At 52.1% G+C, this 26,794-nt stretch overlaps 2 protein-coding genes across 2 annotated transcripts; both read right to left on the bottom strand.

Moving 5' to 3' along the window:
- Positions 1–10,319: 10,319 nt before the first annotated feature.
- ZMYND19 (zinc finger MYND-type containing 19) lies at positions 10,320–20,127 on the bottom strand. Its single transcript, XM_080630733.1, has 6 exons — positions 20,008–20,127; positions 19,827–19,886; positions 18,468–18,574; positions 13,023–13,163; positions 11,846–12,026; positions 10,320–10,878 (listed from the first exon to the last, which is right to left on the bottom strand). The coding sequence occupies exons 1-6, from the start codon at positions 20,056–20,058 to the stop codon at positions 10,735–10,737; spliced, it is 684 nt and encodes a 227-aa protein (XP_080486859.1). The 5' UTR covers positions 20,059–20,127; the 3' UTR covers positions 10,320–10,734.
- Positions 20,128–23,821: 3,694 nt separating this feature from the next.
- Positions 23,822–26,780, bottom strand: RPL12 (ribosomal protein L12). The gene is made up of 7 exons (XM_080630699.1): positions 26,656–26,780; positions 26,482–26,555; positions 26,222–26,320; positions 25,090–25,171; positions 24,471–24,557; positions 23,999–24,111; positions 23,822–23,913 (listed from the first exon to the last, which is right to left on the bottom strand). Exons 1-7 carry the CDS (start codon positions 26,690–26,692, stop codon positions 23,908–23,910), a joined length of 498 nt encoding a protein of 165 aa, XP_080486825.1. The 5' UTR covers positions 26,693–26,780; the 3' UTR covers positions 23,822–23,907.
- Between the last annotated feature and the right edge of the window lie 14 nt (positions 26,781–26,794).

Genomic DNA, 26,794 nt, shown 5'->3' with positions numbered 1-26,794 from the left:
ACATGGTGACCCCCATCACAATCAGCAAACAGGTCTCAACAATATTAAAAGGCCACTCAAAAATTTCAAAACTCTCAAACGATGCTGTAAACGGTCTGGGAGGGGCACTGGGAGGGTAAAAGAATGTCTCCTTCATAGGCTGACCACCCAGGAAGGAGAAAAAAAATGTATAGTTGCTAAGCATTTGTATTATATACCTCCCAAAGTATAAAGGTGGTGACCACACTGGGAACACAAGCCAGATCAGTTTCATGATCAATCCTTCTATTGTATTACAAGTCATTGCCACAAAATACAATGAGACAACAACCTTAGCCCAAGCCCCACACTTGAAAAACACCAACACAGCAAATACCGGCTCTAAGTAACCTATGGCATATTGAGACTGTGAGATCAAAAACAACAAATTTGAGAGCCAATAAATCAGCATTGTGACGAGTGACTATTAATCTAAAACACTGAATGCTTATCACAAATACGATTAGACACACTCCGGTCAGATCTGTCGTTATCTCAACCCTTCGTGCCCCACGTTGGGCGCCAAAAAGAACTGTCGTGGTTTAAGCCCAGGCCGCAAACCAGAACCACGCAGTCCACTTCCCCCCGCCACTCCCCAGAGGGACGGGGAGGAGAATCGAAAGAACGCAACTCCCACGGGTTGAGACAAGAACAGTCCAGCAACCCAGGTACAACACAAATCACCACTGCTGCCACCAATAATAATAATGATAAGAGAAATAACAAGGGAAGAAAATATGATACCGCTCGCCGGAAAAGAGCCCGACCGAAAAGAGGACGTGCCCTTCCGGGTAGCTCCCAGTTACATCCCCGGGCATGACGTGCTGTGGTATGGAATACCTCTTAGGCTAGTTTGGGTCAGGCGTCCTGTCCCTGCTTCCTCCCGGCCCCTCCTCCTCCCTGGCAGAGCATGAGACTCACAAAGTCCTTGGTCAGGGTAAACATCTGTGCTATCAGCAATGTTCCGAGGCTGAAAGTCAAAAACACAGTGCTGCAACAGCTACTAAGAAGGAGAAAAACTGACTGCTACTGCTGAACCCAGGACAGGGTGCCAAAGAGGTTCAAATGTAATGGACTTTGAGTTGGGAAATGGAGGAGCGACAGAAATCCAGATGGCACCGTTGCAAAGCTGACTTTCTGCAGAAGAGGCACAGCTCAAGTTTTTTGTCCTGGCTCTTCAGCTGTGGGAGCAGAGGCCAAACATTCGTGCTCTACTCACTGGGATGCTGGACAGCCGAGCACGGGTGCCAAAGAGGTTCCATTTTAAGGGACATTGAGTTGGGAAATGGAGGAGCGACAGCAAAGCGGATGGCACCCTTGCAAAACTGACTTTCTGCAGAAGAGGCACAGCTCACGTTTTTGCCCAGGCTCTTCGCCTGCGGGAGCAGAGGCCAACCATTCGTCCTCTACTCCCTGGGATGCTGGACAGAAGAGAACGGGTGCCAAAGAGGTTCCATTCTAATGGATTTTGAGTTGGGCAGTGGACAAGCGACAGCAATGCGGATGGCACCGTTGCAAAGATGACTTTCTGCAGAAGAGGCACAGGTCAAGTTTTTTGTCCTGGATCTTCAGATGTGGGAGCAGAGGCCAAACATTCGTGGTCTACACACTGGGATGCTGCACAGCCGAGAACGGGTGCCAAAGAGGTTCCATTGTAATGGGCTTTGAGTTCGGAATTTGAGGAGCGACAGCAACGCGGACGGCACCGTTGCAAAGCTGACTTTCTGCAGAAGAGGCACAGCTCATGTGTTTTGCCCTGGCTCCTCATATGTGGGAGCAAAGACCAAACATTCGTACTCTACTCACTGGGATGCTGGACAGCCGAGAACGGGTGCCAAAGAGGTTCCAATGTAATGGACTTTGAGTTGGGAAATGGAGGAGCAACAGCAATGCGGATGGCACCGTTGCAAAGCTGACTTTCTGCAGAAGAGGCACAGCTCAAGTTTTTTTTTGTCATGGCACTTCGGCTGTGGGAGCAGAGGCCAAACATTCGTGCTCTACTCATTCGGATGCTGGACAGCCGAGAAAGGGTGCCAAAGATGTTCTATTGTAATGGACCTTGAGTTCGGAAATGGAGGAGCGACTGCAACGCAAAGGGCACCGTTGCAAAGCTGACTTTCTGCAGAAGAGGCACAGCTCAAGTTTTTTGTCCTGGCTCTTCGGCTGTGGGAGCACAGGCCAACCATTCGTGCTCTACTCTCTGGGATGCTGGACAGCCGAGAACAGGTGCCAAAGATGTTCCATTGTAATGGGCTTTCAGTTCGGAATTTGAGGAGCGACAGCAATGCGGATGGCACCGTTGCAAAGCTGACTTTCTGCAGAAGAGGCACAGCTCAAGTTTTTTGTCCTGGCTCTTCAGCTGTGGGAGCAGAGGCCAAATATTCGTGCTCTACTCCCTGGGATGCTGGACAGCCGACAGCGGGTGCCAAAGAGGTTCCATTGTAATGGACTTTGAGTTGGGCAATGGAGGAGCGACAGCAATGCGGATGCCACTGTTGCAAAGCTGACTTTCTGCAGAAGAGGCACAGCTCAAGTTTTTTGTCCTGGCTCTTCTGCTGGGAAGCAGACGCCAAACATTCGTGCTCTACTCACTGAGATGCTGGACAGCCGAGAACGGGTGCCAAAGAGGTTCCATTGTAATGGACATTGAGTTGGGAAATGGAGGAGCGACAGCAATGCGGATGGCACCGTTGCAAAGCTGACTTTCTGCAGAAGAGGCACAGCTCATGTGTTTTGTCCTGGCTCCTCAGATGTGGGAGCAGAGGCCAAACATTCATGCTCTACTCACTGGGATGCTGGACAGCCGGGAACGGGTGCCAAAGAGGTTCCATTCTTATGGACTTTGAGTTGGGAAATGGAGGAGCGACAGCAATGCGGATGGCACCGTTGCAAAGCTGACTTTCTGCAGAAGAGGCACAGCTCAAGTTTTTTGTCCTGGCTCTTCTGCTGGGAAGCAGAGGCCAAACATTCGTACTCTACTCACTGAGATGCTGGACAGCCGAGAACGGGTGCCAAAGAGGTTCCATTGTAATGGACATTGAGTTGGGAAATGGAGGAGCGACAGCAATGCGGATGGCACCGTTGCAAAGTTGACTTTCTGCAGAAGAGGCACAGCTCAAGTTTTTTGTCCTGGCCCTTCTGCTGTGGGAGCAGAGGCCAAACATTCGTGCTCTACACACTGGGATGCTGCACAGCCGAGAGCGGGTGCCAAAGAGGTTCCATTCTAATGGGCTTTGAGTTCGGAATTTGAGGAGCAACAGCAATGCGGATGGCACTGTTGCAAAGCTGACTTTCTGCAGAACAGGCACAGCTCAAGTTTTTTGTCCTGGCTCTTCGGCTGTCGGAGCAGAGGCCAAACGTTCGTGCTCTACTCATTCGGATGCTGGAGAGCCGAGAACGGGTGCCAAAGAGGTTCCATTCTAATGGACTTTGAGTTGGGAAATGGAGGAGCGACAGCAATGCGGATGGCACCGTTGCAAAGCTGACTTTCTGCAGAAGAGGCACAGCTCAAGTTTTTTGTCCTGGCTCTTCTGCTGGGAAGCAGAGGCCAAACATTCGTACTCTACTCACTGAGATGCTGGACAGCCGAGAACGGGTGCCAAAGAGGTTCCATTGTAATGGACATTGAGTTGGGAAATGGAGGAGCGACAGCAATGTGGATGGCACCGTTGCAAAGTTGACTTTCTGCAGAAGAGGCACAGCTCAAGTTTTTTGTCCTGGCCCTTCTGCTGTGGGAGCAGAGGCCAAACATTCGTGCTCTACACACTGGGATGCTGCACAGCCGAGAGCGGGTGCCAAAGATTTTCCATTCTAATGGGCTTTGAGTTCGGAATTTGAGGAGCAACAGCAATGCGGATGGCACTGTTGCAAAGCTGACTTTCTGCAGAACAGGCACAGCTCAAGTTTTTTGCCCTGGCTCTTCGGCTGTGGGAGCAGAGGCCAAACGTTCGTGCTCTACTCATTCGGATGCTGGAGAGCCGAGAACGGGTGCCAAAGAGGTTCCATTGTAATGGACTTTGAGTTGGGAAATCGAGGAGCCATTGCAACGCAAATGGCACCGTTGCAAAGGTGACTTTCTGCAGAAGAGGCATAGCTCCACTTTTTCTGTCCTAGCTCTTCAGCTGTGGGAGCAGAGGCCAAACATTCGTGCTCTACTCACTGGGATGCTGGACAGCCGACAGCGGGTGCCAAAGAGGTTCCATTCTAATAGACTTTGAGTTGGGAAATGGAGGAGCAATTGCAACGCAAATGGCACCCTTGCAAAGCTGACTTTCTGCAGAAGAGGCACAGCTCAAGTTTTTTGTCCTGGATCTTCGGCTGTGGGAGCAGAGGCCAAACATTCGTGCTCTACTCACTGGGATGCTGGGCAGCCGAGAACGGGTGCCAAAGAGGTTCCATTCTAATGGACTTTGAGTTGGGAAATGGAGGAGCGACTGCAATGCGGATGGCACCGTTGCAAAGCTCACTTTCTGCAGAAAAGGCACAGCTCAACTTTTCTGTCCTAGCTCTTCGGCTGTGGGAGCAGAGGCCAAACATTCGTGCTCTACTCACTGGGATGCTGTGCAGCCGAGAACGGGTGCCAAAGAGGTTCCATTGTAATGGACTTTGAGTTGGGAAATGGAGGAGCGACAGAAATGCGGATGGCACCGTTGCAAAGCTGACTTTCTGCAGAAGAGGCACAGCTCATGTGTTTTGTTCTGGCTTTTCGGCTGTGGGAGCAGAGGCCAAACATTCGTGCTCTACTCACTGGGATGCTGGACAGCCGGCAGCGGGTGCCAAAGAGGTTCCATTCTAATGGACTTTGAGTTGGGCAATGGAGGAGCGACAGGAACGCGGATGGCACCGTTGCAAAGCTGACTTTCTGCAGAAGATGCACAGCTCAAGTTTCTTGTTCTGGCTCTTCACCTGTGGGAGCAGAGGCCAAACATTCGTGCTCTACTCACTGGGATGCTGGACAGCCGAGAACGGGTGCCAAAGAGGTTCCATTGTAATGGACTTTGAGTTGGGAAATCGAGGAGCGACAGCAATCCGGATGGAACCGCTGCAAAGCTGACTTTCTGCAGAAGAGGCACAGATCAAGTGTTTTGTCCTGGCTCTTCAGCTGTGGGAGCAGTGGCCAAACATTCGTGCTCTACTCACTTGGATTCTGGACAGCCGAGAGCGGGTGCCAAAGAGGTTCCATTGTAATGGACTTTGAGTTGGGAAATGGAGGAGCGACAGCAATGCGGATGGCACCGTTGCAAAGCTGACTATCTGCAGAAGAGGCACAGCTCAAGTTTTTTGTCCTGGCTCTTCGGCTGTGGGAGCATAGGCCAACCAGTCCTGCTCTACTCACTGGGATGCTGGACAGCCGAGAAAGGGTGCCAAAGAGGTTCCATTCTAATGGACTTTGAGTTGGGAAATCGGGGAGCGACAGCAACGCGGATGGCACTGTTGCAAAGCTGACTTTCTGCAGAAGAGGAACAGCTCATGTGTTTTGTCCTGGCTCTACAGCTGTGGGAGCAGAGGCCAAACATTCGTGCTCTACTCACTGGGATGCTGGACAGCCGGGAACGGGTGCCAAAGAGGTTCCATTCTAATGGACTTTGAGTTGGAAAATTGAGGAGCGACAGCAATGCGGATGGCATCGTTGCAAAGCTGACTTTCTGCAGAAGAGGCACAGCTCAAGTATTTAGTCCTGGCTCTTCGGCTGTGGGAGCAGAGGCCAAACATTCGTGCTCTAATCACTGGCATGCTGGACAGCCGAGAGCGGGTGCCAAAGAGGTTCCATTGTAATGGACTTTGAGTTGGGAAATGGAGGAGCGACTGCAACACAAATGGCACCCTTGCAAAGCTGACTTTCTGCAGAAGAGGCACAGCTCAAGTTTTTTGTCATGGCTCTTTGGCTGTGGGAGCAGAGGCCAAACATTCGTGCTCTACTCACTCGGATGCTGGACAGCCGAGAGCAGGCGCCACAGGCCTTCAACTCTAATGGACTTTAAGTTGGGAAATCGAGGAGCCACAGCAACGCCAATTTCACCATTGCAAAGCTGACTTTCTGCAGAAGAGGCACAGCTCAAGTATTTTGTCCTGGCTCTTCGGCTGTGGGAGCAGAGGCCAACCATTCGTGCTCTACTCACTCGGATGCTGTGCAGCTGATAGCTGGCACCAGAGGTTCAACTGTAATGGACTTTAAGTTGGGACATCGAGGATTCACAGCAACGCAAATGGCACCGTTGCAAAATTGACTTTCTGCAGAAGAGGCACAGCTCAAGTTTTTTGTCCTGGCTCTTCTGCTGTGGGAGCAGAGTCCAAACATTCATGCTCTGCTCACTCGGATGCTTGTCAGCCGAGAGCAGGATCCACGGATGTTTGGATTCAAATGGACATTTATTTGGGAAATAGATGAGCGACAGGAATGCAGATAGTACCGTTGCAAAGCTGACTTTCTGTAGAAGAGGCAGATCTGCAGTTTTCTCTCCTGGCTCTTCAGCTTCCCAGCCCAAGGGTGCCATTAGCATGTTCTGCTCACTCCCTGAAATGCCTGTACACCAATGCACGCAGCACGGGGAATAAACAGGAGGAGTTAGAATTCTGTGTGCGGTCTAAATGTTATGATCTGGTGGCAATTACAGAGACGTGGTAGGACAGCTCACATGACTGGAATGTGGTCATGGATGGCTATGTCCTCTTTAGGAAAGACAGGTCAGCAAAGCGAGGTGGTGGAGTTGCCCTTTTTGTGGGAGAGAGCGACTAGAATGTATTGCGTTCTGTCCAGGGGAAGATGAGGGGCAAGTGGAAAGTCTCTGTGTACGAATTAAGGGACAGGCTGGTACGGGTGATATAGTTGTCAGGGTCTATTATAGACCTCCTGATGAGGACGAAGGAGTTGATGAGGCTTTCTACAGGCGTCTGAAAGCAGTCTCGCAACTACATGCCTCGGTCCTCATGGGGGATTTTAACTACCCCGATATTTGCTGGAAGACTCACACATCCAATCATTCAGTCTAGGAGGTTCCTCCAGTGCATTGATGGCAACTTCTTAATGCAAATGGTGGACAAACCAACTAGGAGAGGAGCACTGCTGGATCTAGTACTCACCAACAAGGAGGGTCTGGTTGAAGTGATGATGGTCAATGGCAGCCTTGGCTGCAGTGACCATGAGATGGTGGAGTTTAGGATCCTGTGTGGGAGGAACAGAAAACCTAGCAAGGCCACAATTCTGGATTTCCAAAGGGCCAACTTTGGCCTCTTCAATCAATTGCTAAGGGAAGTCTCATGGGAAAGGGTACTAGGTGGTAAAGGGGCTCAAGATAGTTGGTCAGCATTCAAGCACCACTTCTTCCAAGCTCAGGATCAGAGTGTCCCAATGGGTAGGAAATCAAGTAAGGGAGACAGGAGACCAGCATGGTTAAACAAGGAACTGCTGGGCAAACTCATGTGGAAAAAGAGAATCTATGGATTATGGAAGGAAGGGCTGGCCACTTGGGAGGAATATAGGACAGTTGTTACAGGATGTAGGGAGGCAATTAGGACAGCTAAGGCCTCCTTGGAACTTAATCTTGCAAGTCGGGTTAAGGACAATAGAAAGGGCTTCTTCAAATACATAGCGGATAAAACTAACACGAGAGGCAATATAGGCCCACTGCTGAACGAGGTGGGTGCCCTGGAGACAGAAGATATAAAGAAGGCAGAGGTGTTGAACGCCTTCTTTGCCTCTGTCTTTACTCCTGCAGACTCCCCCCGGGGGTCCCAGATTCCTATAGCCCCAGAAGGAGTCAGGATAAAGGAGGAGTTTGCTTTGGTAGATGAGGATTGGGTTAGGGATCAGTTAAGCAATCTGGACATCTATAAATCGATGGGTCCAGATGGAATACACCCACGGGTGCTGAGGGAGCTGGCGGAGGTCATTGCTAGACCACTCTCCATCATCTTGGGTAAGTCGTGGGAAACAGGAGAGGTGCCTGAGGATTGGAGGATGGCAAATGTCACGCCAGTCTATATGAAGGGCAAGAAGGAGGACCTGGGTAATTATAGACCGGTCAGCCTTACCTCCATCCTTGGAAAGGTGATGGAACAGCTTATTCTTGACACCATCTCTAGACATATCAAGGATGAGGGGGTCATTAAGAGTAGCCAACATGGTTTTACCAAGGGGAAGTCATGTTTGACCAACCTTATAGCCTTCTATGAGGAAGTAATTAGGTGGATGGATGATGGTAGAGCAGTAGATGTGCTTTTTCTTGACTTCAGTAAGGCATTTGATACCGTCTCCCACAGCATCTTCATAGATAAGCTAAGGAAGTGTGGGCTTGATGATCAGGTAGTGAGGTGGATCAAGAACTGGTTGAAAGGAAGAAGGCATAGAGTTGTGGTCAATGGGGCAGAATCTAGCTGGAGGTCTGTGACTAGTGGAGTCCCTCAGGGGTCGGTGCTGGGACCAGTGCTGTTTAATATTTTCATCAACGACCTGGATGAGGGAACTGAATGTACCCTCAGCAAGTTTGCTGATGACACTAAGCTGGGAGGAGTGGCTGACACACCAGAAGGCTGTGCTGCCATTCAGCGAGACCTGGACAGGCTGGAGAGTTGGGCGGGGAGAAATTTGATGAAATTCAACAAGGGCAAGTGTAGAGTCTTGCATCTGCGGAGGAACAGCCCCATGTACCAGGACAGGTTGGGGGTTGACCTGCTGGAAAGTAGTGAAGGGGAAAGGGACCTGGGGGTCCTGGTGGATGGGAGGATGACCATGAGCCAGCACTGTGCCCTTGTGGCCAGGAAGGCCAATGGCATCCTAGGGTGCATTAGAAAGGGTGTGGTCAGTAGGTCAAGAGAGGTTCTCCTCCCCCTCTACTCTGCCTTGGTGAGACCACATCTGGAATATTGTGTCCAGTTCTGGGCCCCTCAGTTCAAGAAGGTCAGGGACCTGCTGGAGAGAGTCCAGCGCAGGGTGACAAAGACGATTAGGGGAGTGGAACATCTCCGTTATGAGGAGAGGCTGAGGGAGCTGGGGCTCTTTAGCTTGGAGGAGACTGAGGGGTGACCTCATCAATGTTTACAAATATGTAAAAGGTGAGTGTCAGGATGATGGAGCTAGGCTTTTCTCAGTGATGTCCAGTGATAGGACAAGGGGTAATGGGTGTAAACTGGAGCATAAGAGGCTCCATGTGAACATCAGGAAAAACTTCTTTACTGTGAGAGTCACAGAGCACTGGAACAGGTTGCCCAGGGGGGTTGTGGAGTCTCCCACGCTGGAGATATTCAAGGCCCGGCTGGACAAGTTCCTGTGTGATGTACTCTAGATTACCCTGCTCTTGCAGGGGGGTTGTACTAGATGATCTTTTGAGGTCCCTTCCAACCCTCGGGATTCTGTGATTCTTGATAATATTGGAAGTCCACAGCAGCTCCATTTTCTAACAACTGCACACAGGCAGGACCAACGCTGCAACACGAAGTGGCAAAGTGAAGCCTGATTGAAAAAACAAAACTCCTAAGAGCTTTTACAAAGGAACTGAACACCTCTGTCACTGAGCACCCTGAGGAAGGCTCTGCATTAAGCATTCAGCAGCTCCCAAAGTTCTGCTGTGAAGCAAGACTAAGACCTGGCACTAAATTATCCATTTTCTTCAGGACTCTCGGTTGATATTCCTTGTATTTCTAGGGTAAAAATGGAAAAGAATAAAACCTATCAGATTATGCAAGACAAAATGTCCAAAACGAAAATCAGGCACGTTTCCTGCAAGCCAAGGCCTCCTTTCTATTTTTACTCATTCCTACATCAGAAAAACATCAAAAAATGATTCTTGGATTGATGGCATCTCTTTAAAAGATAACTAACTCAAATTGCCAAACATCCAATCACTTAAACACTTCTGCACATCACTGCAGCCCTCCCTATGCTTATAGGGAAGCCATGAGGGCAACCACATCCTCACAGAGCTGACTACCCAAGCTTCCCTACCACTACTCGATGTACAAAGGATTCCCAACAAGAAAGCTCATTCCACTTCCCAAACACCAGTTGCTTAAACCACACTGTCCAGCAGCCCTTCTCCTAAAGCAGGAATGCTGGAGCCTGCCTGTGCCCACAGACCCCAGACTGAGCAGGTATTCCCAACGTCCAAGCGCGACCATGCTCTGGAAGCAGCTGGAAGGGGATGGGAGAAAGCTAGAGAGCAGACAAGGATTCATTCCAACCTTTACTTGGTTTGCTCCCCCCTCCCCTTTTATTCTTAAATATAACTTCCATGCAGAGATCTCCAGAGCAACTGCTGAGGCCGGGGCCAGCCTCGGGCCTCGGCACCACCACAGCTACTGCAGCCACATGGGAGGAAAAGCTTTTGCTACGTGCCTTTTGGTTTTTCTCCTTTTTTTAAACGTTGAGGCCAACACCGTGTTCTCTGGACATTACAGTTACTGAGTCCTAGCAAGAGTTCCTAACAAAAACTGTACATGAGTTTACAAACGTATTAACATATAAATAACGAGAAGCTTCCTGCCTGGAGCCTCCACAGTAGTCTTTTTGCTTGAGAATATAATACTGGAAAGGGTCGTCCCAACCCCTTCCCACAGCACCAGTCAGAGCTGGCTCAGTCCAGTCAGCCGTTCTGCTCAAGCATCACAGGGTTTTTCTTCTTCAGTGCCTCTGGCTTCAATAAGCAGTCTGTTACTGTGCAAAAGCAAGAGTCCAATGCCTTTGAGAAGGAATCCTGCTGCTAAGAGGCCTGTGCCGCCCCGTCACCGCTCTGGTCCCAGCTCCTGCTGGAAGGTCCGTTTCTTCTCCCGACAGTGCTTCTTGTGAGCAGGCCAGTCCTTCTGCTGGCACTGGGACCCACAGTACCTCGCGACCTGGCAGCGGCCACAGATGTTGAATTCACGTAGCTAGGAAGAACACAAGACAGTGTCAGTGAGCCTGCTCCAAGCACCCCAACATTGTTTCCCAAGTACGGTTATGATCAGGTCTTTTGTACCCATCACAAACATGAACATCCCACCACGAGTGTCAGAAGGCTCTGAAGTGATTGCATCTGTTGGGTTTTGCAGTTGCTTCTGCAGGGTGGGCTTAGTAGACAAAATACTGGAGCACTTAAGTTCTGTTTTCAACCACAAACATCTTAGAAACGATCAGGAGGCCTGCACAAGCTCAGCTCCTCAGGAAACTTGTATTCAGACCCCAATCAAAGGTAAAGCTCACTCTTCATCAAATGGAGGGCATTTAAGACCATCTTTGCAAACATTCCCTTCCCCAAAGAAAGAAGTGGAACACAATGGTTTTAGCCTATTCAGCTTTTGTTATCACAGAAGAGACCTGCATATTCATCCATAAGGACATGTGTCTGAAAAAGACGCACAGCCCTCGTACATTTTGTTCTCTGCCATTCTCTATGTATGCTGCTTCACTTCATCCACCCACAGTGAAGACCTAGCACTACCTTTCCTCCCAGTTCCCCACTGAATAAAGGCCACTCAATTCACCCTCTGCTCATGAAAGGTGAAGCAGTTTATTTTTCGATTCCACTACCACCCAAACCCTCTTACAATGCTTCTTCCTGTCTTACCCAGCTGCCTGCTCATTCCCGGCTCCGTGTCCCTAGAGGAACGCTTCCACCTGTCTTTCTGTGCACCCTGCAAAAACCAGGCTCCTCCCAGCAAACCACCAGATCATTTGCTGTTCAGATTCAGAACTACCTCCTCTCAAACAGAAGATAATCCTAGGGCCTCAAGATTCATGCCAAAGAAAACCTGACTAGAAAGGATTATCACTTTTAGCAACTGTGTAAAGCTTTCCATTGTAAGGAACACACCCCAGGACACACACACACACACAGCAGCCTGAGTCCTCACATACCTGCTTTTCAATCATTGTGCATGGGGGGTAGTGACATTCATAGTATGTGCACGAGTTCTCTTCCTCCTCCACCACATCCCCGTTAGCGTTGTAGTATCGTGTCACATTCAGTACAGGGAACTGCTCTTCTATAGGATCTGTAGGAAGCTGCTGGATTGCCAGCCAGTACAGACTTTGTTCCCTGGAAAAAAAACAAGCACAAATAAGGTCCATAAATTCATGATAAGCATGCAGAGACATTTATTCCAAATTAACTAAGTAGGGTTAACGTTGGATTGAGCCTATGAAGCCTCAGCCTACACACACTCCTCGCATACTGGATATTTTCAGGGTTATTTCAGCTTAAATGCAAAATAAGTTAAAAAGTATTTATCAAGAAACATTTACACGGAGCAAAATTGTTTCTGTGTAAATGGCTTGAGGTCTGTTCCTTGTTCTTAACCCAGGCTCATGGGGAGCATCACTGTAGTATCGCTGCCATTCACTATCACTTCTCAGACCCAGTTTAATAAGCTCTGCACATCCCTTTGATGGGATGTGAAACACTGCAAGTGTTTCAAGTGCCTAGTGAGATGGTAAGTTTTGGGCCTCCCACCAAAAATGAACATGCCAATGTTACATCCTGGATTAGCCAAATCCATCCTGACATGAAGAGTCTGATGTGCTTTGAGTCACATTAGTGCAATATGGCATGTAGGATGTTCCCACCACCTACCAGTGAAAGGTGATGGGAGCTGATCCCAGAAACTTATTTGGGTTTCAACTCAGATACACCATTACAAGTGCAGGCAGCTGCTGGCTTCTACAAGCTGTGTTAGAATTTCAGTGCCTGGGAGCCACAAGCCAGTAAAACCTGCAGACTTAATTCAGCATGCCCAGATGCCACCACTCGAGTGGAAGGGAACATAAGGTTCCTGTTTCACTGTGATGACAACCGCTGGCATGGCAGAACCTCTGCACAATAACAGCACGGGGTGAGCTGGTCCCCTCACAGCCAGCAGGAACATTGAGCATTAACTCTGGTCTCCAAGTGAGGAAGCACAGATGCGCAGTGATGTGTAAGTAGCCCAAGGCCAAATACAAAAGGCTCTGCCAGATGAAAATCACTAAAGGAAGGAGACAATTTCAGATATATTCAGGTTTCCTGGTGGCAGCCCCCTGCCAGCCATTGACGTACCTTTGTTTGCTAGAGATGTCTTCAGCTTTGGGTTTCCACCCCCAAGGAACTAGGCGCAGATTGTCAAGGCGGTTGTCCACCGTCACTGAGTTCAGATGTACAACCTGAAATCCAGGAGCAATCCCTCCTCGGTGTCTCTCCCTGCAGGAGACAAAACCAACATGGAGGTCAGCAATGAACAGACTCCATAGCTAAAAAGCAAAGAATCACACTGATTCTGGAGGACATGTTGCATTTTAGCCTGCTGTCCCCAAAACAGGCTCAGTAAAGCTGGAGTTACTAAGAGACATCAGATACACCAGCCCCCAGAAGAAAGAGAGGTCCAGGAGGTTATTTCCATTATAAATGAGTTGAATCAAAAGACAGTTATGGTACAGTACAATTGTAAGCATGTTGCAAAGAAAGTTCCAGGCATGACTACTCCAGTTACTGCAAGAGCATCTCTGCAATTGCTGTGTTCCCCAGAGCAGAGTTGAAAGGTGCCAATAGTGTTTTATTGCTTTAATAAGAAATTCTATCAGACACATTAATGCAAGTGTGGCACTGGTGTGAACTCAGTTTGTTATTTATGAAGAAATGTCTCTTAACAAGCAATAGGCCAGAGGTTTCACCAAGCATGCAAATGCCTTTTAGGCTCCAAGTGTAACACATAGAAAGTTTGCAATGACTCCACAGCTGATCAAGAGACACCTGAAATGTGCTGAAAGCCAAACCAGGGGATAGCTGCTCATTAAGTCTTGCTGCATTTCTTCCCTATTGCCTTTAACAGTTCCTATTTCCCATTCTACCTTCCTTTCAGCTCTCTTTTCAGGAGGTATCAAGTTCACTGTCAAGCACCCTTGTGCCTGGACAAGTTTCCATATCACTTCTTGCAGGAATCCCCATCCCACCTGAAACGTAAGACTCGGGCGGCAGTTGTGTCTCGGAATGCCTGCTGTGCCATGATGGATTCCATGCACAGAGAGGACAGCCTGACAGCATTAAAGGATGTAAAAACGTCAGCATCTGCCTGAGGGTTACCCAACATTTCCTTCTTGGAGCCACTTCCAACAACTACTTACAACTTCACCCAAGTCTAGTCTGGATGCTGCTTCCTGCTCAATGTTTACTGAACACTTCAGTTCAAACAGGGATCCAATTGTGAAGAGATCCCAAGTTAAAAAATTCCCACTTTTTCCCCCTTTACAAAGCTTTATCCAGCAGAACAGGGAAATTCATTTCAATGAGACTGATAATGAAAAATGTTGTCTTTGTTTTGTCAACATCCACCCAGATATGTTTAAATTCTATACTTTGGGGGAAAGAAAACCACTTGCAATGTACATATACCCCAAACTCCCTAGAATTTAATGAGCAAAATTCCCTGGGAGAGGCTACGCACAGCCCCGCAGGAGAACGGAACATGGAGAGGGGATAAAACCCCAACAATAGCAAACAGCTATGGAAAGGAGCCTGCTGAAATGCCCTAGAAGAGGAAAAGCTACTTCTGTGCTATTGAAGGCTCCCAAAGGGTCTGGCAAAGGACATCAGAAATCCTGAGGGCTACAAGTGGGAACCCAGGAGGTACATGGACCCAAACAGATGAAGGTGAGCATTGGCCCTATACAGAGCCGGGGAGGAGTGAAGGTCCTGCAACTGAGACTAGGACAAAGTGCCAACAAGAGAGATAAGAGGAGGAGGGGGGAGTCCAGTGCAAGAGCAAACCCTGCGGGAGGGGGTGGGGGTGTGGAAGGGAGGCTAAGACCAAGCAAAGAAATGTTGTCAAACAGATTAGATAATGCCAGTTTAATAAAGGTTGGAGTTGGAGACGGAGAGAGGATTACAAGAGACTGGTCCATAACACCAGGATATCACAGCAGAGTGGCACAGACCTACCACTGCTCCTACTGAGTCTGGATCTGCACCCACAACCCCCATAAGCAAATACTGCCACAGTGAGCCCATCTTCCTCCCTTTGTATAAACCCTCATTTGTCCTCGTTGCTGTCAGTTCCTCTATTACCTCAAGTGACAAGGCCAAAGGAAAAGTGGAAACTGGGCCTTGCTGCTGCTGCCCAGTGAAAGTGTTAGTGCAATACCACTCGACTGCGATGACAGAATTAGTGCTAACAAATCCAAGACGGTCCCTTTCCTCTACCTATAATGAAGCAACCTCTGAATGCACAGCACACACTACTTCTCACCCTACACCTACACTCCACAAATGTGCAGCATGGACCATCTCCAGAAGACAGGCCAAATGCCAGGTCCTGCACCTGGGTCAGGACAATCCCAAGCACAAATACAAGCTGGGCAGACTTGATTCAGAGCAGCCCTGGGGAGGACTTGGGGGTGCTGGGTGACGAGAAGCTCAACATGAGCCAGTAGTGTGCATCCTGTGAGCAGCAGCTCAGGGAGGGATCCTGCCCCTCTGCTGTGCTCTGGGGAGACCCCCCCCTGCAGCCCTGATCCAGCTCTGGGGCAGCAGCACAAGAGGGACGTGGAGCTGTTGGAGCGAGGGCAGAGGAGGCCACAAAGATGCTGCGAGGGCTGGAGCAGCTCTGCTCTGGAGCCAGGCTGAGAGAGCTGGGCTGGGTCAGCCTGGAGAAGAGAAGGCTCCTGAAGGGGAGACCTTAGAGCAGCTCCAGTGCCTAAAGGGGCTGCAGGAGTCCTGGAGAGGGGCTTGGGACAAGGGCCTGTAGGGACAGGCCAAGGGGAATGGCTTGAACCTGCCAGAGGGGAGACTGAGATGAGCTCTTAGGCAGAAGCTCTTCCCTGTGAGGGTGCTGAGGCGCTGGCACAGAGTGCCCAGAGAAGCTGTGGCTGCCCCATCCCTGGCAGTGTTCAAGGCCAGGTTGGACACAGGGGCTTGGAGCAAGCTGCTCCAGTGGAAGGGGTCCCTGCCTGTGGCAGGGGTTGGAGCTGGAGGAGCTTCCAACCCAAACCACTTTGTGATGATTCTAAGTTAACCAGAAATGTGCAGGGAGTATCTGGCTCATGGAAGAACCCCCCTTGTTTCTTGCAGAAGGGGACAGAAAAGAAGCAGGCTCAGTAACACAGCTAACTTCTGTAGAGCCAAAGCTTCTACATCCCTCAGCACACAGAGTTCCTACAAGATGCCAGGCAAAACACTTAAACCAAAACTTCAACCAGAAATGCAGGGAATTTACTGGATCCTGTTCTTTTAGTATTTCAGCAGCTAACTTAGGAACTGAGGCCAGTGATGGAAGTGCCAAGTACAAACAGCACTGATTCAAGTCGGGAACCAGCACTGAGTAGGCTAACACAGTGTGATGGTAAGTGCCCTTAAAAAGAAATCAGGTCTTCAATGTCTTTTTGAGCAGGCAGTTACTGATACTTATGACTAATCTGATGCTGCTGTTCCCCAGGGAACATCACTGCACCCAGCCAAAATACAGCAAGCTGGGCTTTCTATACAGGGAACCGGGTGAGAGGATGACAGACTTACTTGCAGGTCCCTACCCAGAGACATTCAAACCCTGCTCTGGAGTTGCTGACAGCCCAGCCTGAGACACAGCGAGCACCAGGGAGGCTGCAGAAGTTCTTCCTGAAGGAGGATTGCAGCACATGTGGGTGTTTTTCAGATCCTGGCCCCCATTTAGTGCCGCAGTTCACTCCCAGCAGAGTCAGAAGCAGGGAGGGCTTTGGGGCAGGAGTGGGAGAAGGTCCCTGTGATGGCTGCAAGCTCCCTGTTCTCTATGGAAGCAAAGAGACCTGCTTAACCGAATCAGAAATACATGTTTTTAAACCTGCTTTGCCAGCAACAGCACCCAACATGTGCCTGTGCCCTTTTATCTTAAACCAGAAGCACACAGTTGGGTTAGAGTTTTCAGAGTTAGCTGATTTTTGGGGGTACCTGTGGGGCAGAACAGGTAAATTACACTCCTACACCTGCAGTAATTCAAGTTCTTTGCTTTTCATTTCCCCAGGACGCGAGGCTGGCCCTGCAAACAGCAATGACCAGCGCTGCCCATCTCTCTTGTCTTTCAAAGCTCCAAAACCTTCAGCACAACCCTTCTCACAAAGGGTTCTGCCTCTCCAACAGAACTCTGGTCTGTGCACCCAGTGCACGCAGGGTGACACAGTCTGAATTACCTGAGCACACCACGGTTATTTCCTAATTCAAGTAAAACAAACCAGAAGAGGCAATGATGGTATTGAGCACAGAGCTGGGCTGCCATCACCTGCACCAGCCAGCTGGAATGCTGTGAAGGCACTGTTCAATGTACTTACAATTCTTACTGTCTGAGGTTCACAGTTAGGAGCTGACAGTGACTTACCCCACACACTGCAGCCAACTTCATAATCATTTTCACCAAAGTTATATGTGCAACAGGATTAAACATTAACAGATGCAGGTTAAAATCCATATTTAATGAGCTGATTGTAAATAATACTAATTGTCTCTGCTGCTCTTCCTGGCTCCTTCCTCTGGTAGAGACCAGACTGGGAATGAAAAGTAACCTGCAACACTAACAGAAAGCACAGCTGTACCTTGGGAACTGGGACTCCTAAGGATGGCTTATGGAACTGAATAGGAAACATGCTGAACTTCTCAGAAAGGCTTTCAGAAGCAGAAACAGCTCTTTAGCAGAGTGCATCTGTTCTACAACCCCAGGAACACACCTACATAGAGCAACACCTCAGCTCACTGCATGAGCTGATCTCTCACAAGCAAGTTGGCCTCTGAAATCTAACGGGCAGCTACAAATGGTGTCCAGAAATGACTCTTACAACATGGACAATAAGTCACTGCAGCTGATATAGAATCACAGAATGGTTTGGGTTGGAAGTGACCTTAAAGCTCATCCACCTCCAACCCCCTGCAATGAGCAGGGACATCCTCATCTAGATCAGGCTGCCCAGAACCACATCCAGCCTGGCCTTGGATGTCTCCAGGGATGAGGCATCCACCATCTCTCCGGGCAATATGAATCTGCACCCCTGCAGGCAGCCTTCCAAGAGGCCAAACAAAACACCCAAAGTTTTCAGTTATCATTAGCTCTGTCTCTCTCCAGTGCCCTGTCCATTTGCATTGGTGCCACTACAGGTACCTGGTTATCACAGGGTGAAAAAGAACCAGCAAGCCAAACTTTAAAGGTTTGTCTTCACCTATTAAATGAAGCCAGTCCCCTGCTCCCCACCTCCAACCGAAGCTGCGTCAGCATTTCTCACATTTAAACAGTATCTGCTGGAAGAGTACCCACCTCTCCTTCCCCTGCGTATAGCATTTTTAGAGGCTCAGCCGATTGAGGGCTCAGTGCAAAACCAAACCCCAGCAACACCACTGGGCATCCCCTGTGCTGGGTTTGCAGTCGAGTGGAGCTGCAAACCTCCTGCAAAGACTTCACATACTACAGGCATTGGGATGCACACCACACAAGGTGATGGCAGCAAACTCCACCTCGGTGACACTCAAAGCCTTCAGCTCTCCTAGCACACCTACCAGAGCAGCTCGTGCAGGAGGCGGCCGGATCCTCTCCCGCGGTTCTTGTCGAAGGCATAAGCAAAGATTTTAGCACCATTTCCATCAGCATCAACCTCCATCCGAGCCTAGGGAAGAGGAAAGGCTGTGAGCACATCACCACCACACAGCAGAGCACACACTCCACTGGCAGAGGGGAAGGACCCACCATTGAGCACTTGTTTCCTTGGGGCTGCTCAACCTCAGTGGAATTTGAGTTGTTTCAAATCTCCATGGGGAAACTACTGGCTCTGCTACTGGGGGTTAGGAAGGGGGAAAAGGAGGCTGAGCATGGATGTGTTCCACTGGACAAAGGACAGCCCCAACCTGGCTGGAAGCCTGGAGGCTCCATCTCCACTCAGGTATAAATTCCACAGTGTACTCATGGCACTGAGGCTTCATAAAGATGAAGCTGCTTTACACCAACCTAACAAGGGGTTAGCAGTGGAAGGAAAGGTCCTGCCCTTTTCTCTCCCCTCCCCAACCTTGATGCCCAAGAGCTGTACTAAGGACCAGACAAATTCCAGATGCTTGCAGCGCTAGGACAAGCTTATGGTGAGCACCACTATGGAGGAAGAAGCGGACGCAGTGCTTTCTGGCAGCTCCTTCTATGAGGAGCCCCGAAGCACCCACTGTACACAGGCAGCGAGCAAACCACGGTCCCTCCTCCAAACCCTGCAGTCCTTCCCCTCAGAGCCTCGCAGGATCCACCTGCAGCGGGTGCCAGAGACAACGGGTTTCCTGGGATGCAGTAACTTAACTCGGAGCACATTTACTCATCAGGGCTGGGTGTGGGGTGCGCAGTTTAAAAGCTGCCAACCCCAACACGAGCTGTTCTCACAGCGGACACACACGGGAAGAGGAAACAAAAAGCCTACACGGGTACATTTAAGACTATAAAACAATGACCAGAAATACTCACAGAAAAACTCATTTGTTCTAAACTACCCAATACATTAATTTGTTCAAAACTACGTAAGGTCGATCCGCTTCAAACTAACGCTCGTTTTTAAACAAGAAAACGGAACTTTTCCCTCTGGAAAACGCTCCCACCGGTCCTGCAGCGATCTCAAACGTTCCCCACCATCCCCCCCGCCCGCCGCGGGCCGGGCCCTCCCACAGCAGCTCCTTAAGCGCGGCCCACGAGGGGAACAGGGAGATGGGGCAGCGCCGCCCGGCCCCGCTGCTCAGCGCGGGGCTGCGGCGGGTTGGGGGCACACGGGGGGGGGGGGGGGGTGCGAGCGAGGGAAGAACCGGGAGAAGGCAGCGGCGGGTCCCGCGGGGCGAGGGGAGGCGGCACCGGGAGGTTGGGAGGGGGCACGGGGGGTGCCGGGGCCTCACCTCGAAGGAGAAGCTCTCCACCAGCGGGATGTCCTGCTCGTCGATCAGCGTGTACTTGGTCTGAAACACAGCGGGACCGCGGCCGTCAGCGCGGCCGCACGACCCGGCCCGGCCCTCCCGCGGCCCCTCCGTTCCTCCCGCTCCCGCCCCGGCCCCGCAGCCGCCCCCCCCCCCCCCGCACCTTCCCGGCCACCCGGCCGAGCCGCACGATGCCCAGCTTGAAGTCGGTCATGGCGGGTCCGGGCCCGGCCCGCGCGCGCCGCTCCGAGCCCGCTGCCACGCGCCGCCGCCTCGCGCACACCCGGGCAGGGGGGCGGGGCACCGCACCACCTCCCACCAGTGCGCGCCCGGCCAATGGCGACCCGCGCCGCGCACAGCGTCACTCTGACTACGCCGCCGGGTCGTCCAATCGGAGGGAGGCGCAGGGTCACGTGGGGTAGGGGAGCGGGGAAAGGCCGGGGGGAGGGGCGGAGGGAACAGCCGCGCCGCGCGCGGGCGCGGGCTCCGAGCGGGAGAGGGAGGTGCGGGCGGTGACGTCACGTTCGCGGGAAGCTTTGTGCCGCCAAGACGGGAGAGCGCGGGGGGAGAAGGGGGTGGGGCTTAAGGGAGCCACCGAGCGGCCGCTGAGGGTCCTTCTCCTCCGGGCCCCGCGGGAGCAGCCGGTGAGCGCCGGCACCGGGCGGGTCCTGCTTCCCGATCCCGCCGTGCCCGGCGCTGAAGGGCCTCGGAGCCCGCCGAAGCGCGAACCACGACTGAATCCCTGTTCAGCGCCAACTGAACCCAAAGGGGCTCACGGAGCTTCCCCGCGCGAGGAGCCCGGAGCCGAGCACGTGTGTTTGCTGCGCTCCTGCCTGACACCGGCCTCCTCCGCGCTCCGCAAGAACACTTGGAACATGAACACAGGATCCAAAGTGCGAATCCAGGGCCGGGAGATGCGGCTCCCATACCCAAAGTGACACATGTCAAGGGTGGGATGGGACAACCACAGCCTGAAGAACATGGGTGACACGAAAGGTTTAACCCGGAGCCAGAAGCACCCAAACAAGACACTGAATCCAAAGCTGAATCTTGGAAAATTTCCGTCTTCTCTCCCTATGATGAAAGCAGACCCTCAGAAGGGAGCAGTGATGCTGGGCTAGGGAAATCAAACACAGGAAGGTGCAACTGTGAGAGAGCTGGTTCAGCCTGGAGAAGAGAAGGCTCCTGAAGGGGAGACCTGAGAGCAGCTCCAGTGCCTAAAGGGGCTGCAGGAAACCTGGAGAGGGGCTTGGGACAAGGGCCTGTAGGGACAGGACAAGGGGGAGATCTTAGGCAGTTCTCCACTCTGAAGGTGCTGAGGCACCTTTCCACAATTTACTTGAGGTTTTGTTTATGTTTTTCCCTTACAAATCCTTTAGAAAGCAAAACATCCTTTTTACCATGGAGGTATTTGGTTGCCATTCAACAACTTCGACTGGCTTTTCTGGTACCCACAACTGTTGTTGCCTGTCACGTTGTGCCCCTTTGCTGCACTGCTGTGCCCAAACTGGTGACAGTTCTGCTGGAGCTGCAGAGCTCCTGGGTCATGTGGGTCAATGTGCTGGCACTGGATGGCTCCAAGTATCGTATCCCAGCCTGGTTTGGGTTGAAAGGGACCTTAAAGCTCATCCAGCTCCAACCCCTGCCATGGGCAGGGACCCCTTCCACTGGAGCAGCTTGCTCCAAGCCCCTGTGTCCAACCTGGCCTTGAACACTGCCAGGGATGGGGCAGCCACAGCTTCTCTGGGCACCCTGGGCCAGCGCCTCAGCACCCTCACAGGGAAGAGCTTCTGCCTAAGAGCTCATCTCAGTCTCCCCTCTGGCAGGTTAAAGCCATTCCCCTTGGCCTGTCCCTACAGGCACTCATCCAAAGCCCCTCTAAATTTCACATATGAATCCCAAAGATTTGGCTTTCTAAGGCCTGTTTGACTCAGGGAAATGAGCAGCTCATTCCCCAGGTACACAAAGCCCTTATGGCACTGGAGCACAGGGCTCCTGGCAAAGGGCTCAGCGCTTCTCAGTATCCCCTTCCCTTTTTCCTGGATGATGCAGGTCACCAGGGTGGAAAACCTCCTGGCTTTGGAGCAGAAATGCAGCTATCAAGAAGATGGATTTTAAAAGTGAAGTTAATGTAGATCATTACTATCCATCCCCTGCCTCCTTTTTAAGAAGCCTGGTTTGGGTAGTGCCCTGCTTCCAAGCACTACATCCCTTCCACCAGTGCAGGGCAGCAGGGCAATGGTTGTGTCTTGCCCCAGGAGAACTCCCCTTGAGCAGAAGAAATCCCTTTTCCAATTATTTCCAGCACTGCCAAGCAGAGAAATCCCACAGGATGGGTGCAGGGTACCCAGAACAGCCCCAAGACCCCTTGAGCTCCCAAGAGTCGGGGGTTCACACCAAGGTGGGGGACTTCTAACACTGGGGCACCAAACACTGAGCTAATTTAAACTGAAGGGGTGCCGCAGCCCCCTCTGCTTCGGGAGGTGGGGAAGGGTCAGGTTGCAGGGCAGGAGGAATCGTGTCTGCCCGTCGCTCAGGGAGTATCCAGGCCACGTTCCAAGCTTGACACAATCAGCTCCAAGGAAAGGTGGCCAGTGGGTGGGATTCTGGCAAGGCCTCCTTTTCCTTGCCCAGTTGCCTCCAAGAAAAGCCCTACAAACAGGAGGAAAGGCAAATGAAAGAGCAAAGCCTCAAACTCTCCTGTTTCTGCTTCCAGCAGCTGATGCAGCTGTGCAGGACCCAGCCCAGGCTCTGGGCATGGTGGGGAGGCAGCAGCACACAGAGCTGCCCAAGGTACAGCCCAGTTACACAGGACAGACAGGTCCGGAATGGGCCAAAACCTCAGGTTGAACAGGAACCACCATCCCTGGGGACACCTGGGGCAGGGCTTGGTCACTTCTGCTTTATGAACAGCTGCTGGTCCAGCGTTCACCAGGGATCCCAGCAGCTCCCTCTGCCCACAAGCTCAGGGCAAAATGGGAGTTGAAGCTTCATTAGCTTCAGGCAGCAGGGCCATGGTGGAACAGATGAGGGCTGCAGTCTCTTTGGGCTGGCCCCAAAGCTGACCTGGCAGTTTGGATCCTGCAGGGCCAGCCTGGGAGACTTCTTTCCCAACCCACAGTGCCACACAGGCCAGAGGTTCCTCATGGTAACCAAGGGCAGGACCGGGATCATCTCTGGAGGTCCCTTCCAACCCTAACAACTCTATGAGCAACCAAGGCACACAACCCTGTTCTCCCCAGGTCCTGTAATCCCTGGGAATGCTGTTCCTGGAGCCTGGAGAGGAGAACCTTAGAGCATCTCCCAGTGCCTAAAGGGGCTACAAGAAAACTGGAGGAGGCTTTGACAAGGATATGCAAGGACAGAACAAAGGGGAACAGCTTTAACCTGCCAGAGGGGGGATTGAGATGAGCTCTTAGGCAGAAGCTCTTCCCTGTGAGGGTGCTGAGGCGCTGGCACAGGGTGCCCAGAGAAGCTGTGGCTGCCCCATCCCTGGCAGTGTTCAAGGCCAGGCTGAACACAGGGGCTTGGAGCAAGCTGCTCTAGTGGAAGGTGTCCCTGCCCGTGGCAGGGGTTGGAGCTTTAAGGTCCCTTCCAACCCAAACTGGTCTGGGATTCTGTGAAGCCTCAGTGCATAGCTGTGGCATGCTGTGTGGGGGCTCAGGGGAAGCTGGACCCATTACCACAGCACTTGCCCTAACAGCAGACACCACTTCCTGCCCCAAGGTGTGTTCAGTGAGCACACAGAAAGCTTTACACAGGCCCCATCAGTGAGCACGATTTGCTCCTGACTGGAGAGCTGACTTGAGGGAACTGCTCCCAGCTCAGTGCTGCCTCAAGCAGAGGGTTTTAGGGCAGCAGATGGGAAATGATCATATCTGGCTTTGATGTGCATTAAGAACCAGCAGCTTGTCAAGAGAGAAGGCAGGTGGTCCCCAGCCAGGATGACACAAGACAAGGAAGGCAGCAGCACTGACTGCAGACAACTGGGTCTTTTATTAAGTAGTTAAAGTGCTACAAAAAACTTCAGGAGCCTTTATACAGCAACTTCATTTCTGCAGCCTTAGCTCTGTTGAAAGAAGCAAGCACAGCTCATTAGTGGAAGTCTTCTAGTGCCTGGTCCAATACAGCACATTTCAGTGGTGGGTACTTACAGCTGGGCACTCAATTGCACCGTTATTGATGTCATCAATGATGTCATGTGGGTGCCGACCATCGATGCTGCAGCCCACTGACTGGGCAGTCCCAAGGATCTCCTTGATTGTTCCTGCAGTGGGAAAAGGCAGCTCATCAGTGCTTTACCACAGGGAAAGCTGTGAAAAGCAACTGGGGAAATTCCCACTTTGCCTCCTCACCATCCCACCCACCCTCCTGGGGGTGTTGCAGGGCTCACCAGGGACAGCAAGTCACCTACACTGGGTCTATAGCACCAGTTTCACGAGGAGCACACCAGAAAGCACCATACACACCATCACCATCCTGTACAACCTCCACCAGGAGGTAGTTCAGGCCCGCCATCCCATGGGAGCTGTCACCACACCACAGGGCTCACCCAGCAATGGGAGCAGGCCCCAGCTCAGGCTCAGGGGAGCAGAGCAGGACTGTGCATCCCAGCACAACACGTACCTGAGAGCTCGCGGGCCAGGGACCGGTGCCGCATCTGCCGCGCGATGCCCACGATCTCATCAAAGCTGACGCTGCCACTGTGCTTGACTGGGAAAGAAGGGTCATGTAAGCACGGACACTGCAGCTCCCTCTGAGCAGCGCCATTCCCAGCCTCAGCAATGGGAGCCAGTTTACACCTCAGCACAACTGCTCCCAGGCTTGGGCACAAAGACACCCATGAGAAGACAGGCTGAGAGCTGGGCTGGTTCAGCTGGGAAAGAGAAGGCTCCAGGGAGACCCTCTACGTCTTTCCCATGCCCGGAAGAGCTTTAAGGTCCCTTCCAACACAAACCAGTCTGGGATTCCAAGAGTGACTCCATGCCATGAGTCATTTTCTGTCAGTTCACCTCTAGGCTGCAGTGCCCAGTGCTGCAGGACAGGAACGGTGGCAGTGGCTGTCCTAACCCACCATCAAGAAACCAAATTCTGCTGGGTACACACTTGTCTCTGCACTCAGGGCTGCCCAAGACACAGCCCTCACTGCTTGTTTGTCAGTTTATACTGGATAATCTAAGAAGTGAGAATCTGTTCCTCTCCTTACCCAAAACCACACACAACTAAACCAAAAATGAACACTTACTGTTTTTCTGCTTCTTCCTGTCACGAGGAGGCTCCTTCAGAGCTTTGATAATCAGAGCAGAGGCAGAAGGAACAACCTCTATCTAAACAAAGAGAGATTAATTCTTCCCCCCCCGTCAGCAGCAGTAGGGAGCTAACAGTGATACTGGATCCCGTGCCTGGGAAGCCACTTGCCAGAGCAGCATGGCTCTGGTTGGCTCTCCAGGACACAGACTTTCAGGATGCAGAAGCATGTTCCCAGGCTTTCGGCACAGGCCTCCCCACAGCCAGGAGAGGGCTGCTTCCTAGACTGGGTTTCCTCTCAGCTCACCACTGGAATATACCAGCCACGGAATGCAGGGCAGGTATAGTGGCAGGTGGCTACAGGGCTATTTGAAGGAGGTTTGCAGTAATTTCTGTGTTGGTTCAAACAGCTTTTTCCTGCTCAGATGTTCCATACAAAGAACAATTTACCTGAAACAGGGCAAAAAAATCAACTGTGGCACATGGAGAAGGCACCAGGGAGACCTGAGAGCAGCTCCCAGTACCTACAGTGGCTACAGGAAACCTGGAGAGGGGCTTGGGACAAGGGCCTGCAGGGACAGGCCAAGGGGAATGGCTTGAACCTGCCCGAGGGGAGACTGAGCTGAGCTCTTAGGCAGAAGCTCTTCCCTGTGAGGGTGCTGAGGCGCTGGCACAGAGTGCCCAGAGAAGCTGTGGCTGCCCCATCCCTGGCAGTGTTCAAGGCCAGGTTGGACACAGAGGCTTGGAGCAAGCTGCTCCAGTGGAAGGGGTCCCTGCCTGTGGCAGGGGTTGGGACTGGAGGAGCTTTAAGCTCCCTTCCAACCCACACCATTCCATGAGCAGATCTTCCCCCATCACTTGCAGGCCAGGACCCTCAGCCTGGCAGCTGCAGGTTCATGCACACACAACTGCCATGGGCTCTGAGCCAGCAGCACTCAGAGTGCTCCCTGCACATTTCAAGGTCTCTCCCAGAGGACCCCACACTGTGCTGTGTGGCACTCATTTTATCCACCTCGGAAGGATGAAGGGCTGAGTGGACCCTGCCGGGACTGACGCTTGTGGTTGCAGCAAGCAGCACAGGGCTGAGCCTCGTGCTTGCCCACGGAGCCATCCCTTGTGGCGTTCAGTACCTGGGCTTGCCTGTTCTGGATGGTCAGCTTCACCGTGATCCGCAGCCCCTTCCAGTCTCCTGTGGCCTTGGCGATGTCATCCCCGACCTTCTTGGGGGACTAAGAAGAGAACACAGGTTAAACCACGGCCAGGATTGGAGCGGAGGATCCCGTACCTCCATACCCCATCCCCGTAAGGAGACTCACCGCTCACCGTGCTCCATGCTCCGCCCCATGAGGCCTCCCCGCTCCCGTCCCCCGTCCGGTGCCGCGGTACGTACCAGGCCGAGGGGGCCGATCTTGGGAGCCAGAGCGGAGGTGGCGCCGACCTCCCCGCCGGTGCAGCGCAGGTACACTGCGGAGACACAACGCGCGTCAGCCGCGCTCCGCCGGGCCCGGCCCGCCCTCACTGCCCGCTCCGCACCCCATCCACCCTTCCGCCGCCCGGGACGTACCGACTTTGATCTCGTTGGGGTCGAACTTGGGCGGCATGGCGGCGGATGGAGGCGGATGAAAATAGAAGAACGCCGCCGCTACCGGACGGGGTGGCCGAAAGACCACGCCCCCTCGGCGCACACTAGATATACCCTCCTA

The sequence above is a fragment of the Psittacula echo genome (assembly GCF_963264785.1).
Source record: "Psittacula echo genome assembly, chromosome: 16".
NCBI lineage: Eukaryota > Metazoa > Chordata > Aves > Psittaciformes > Psittacidae > Psittacula > Psittacula echo.
This window is presented reverse-complemented; position numbering and strand designations above follow the sequence as displayed.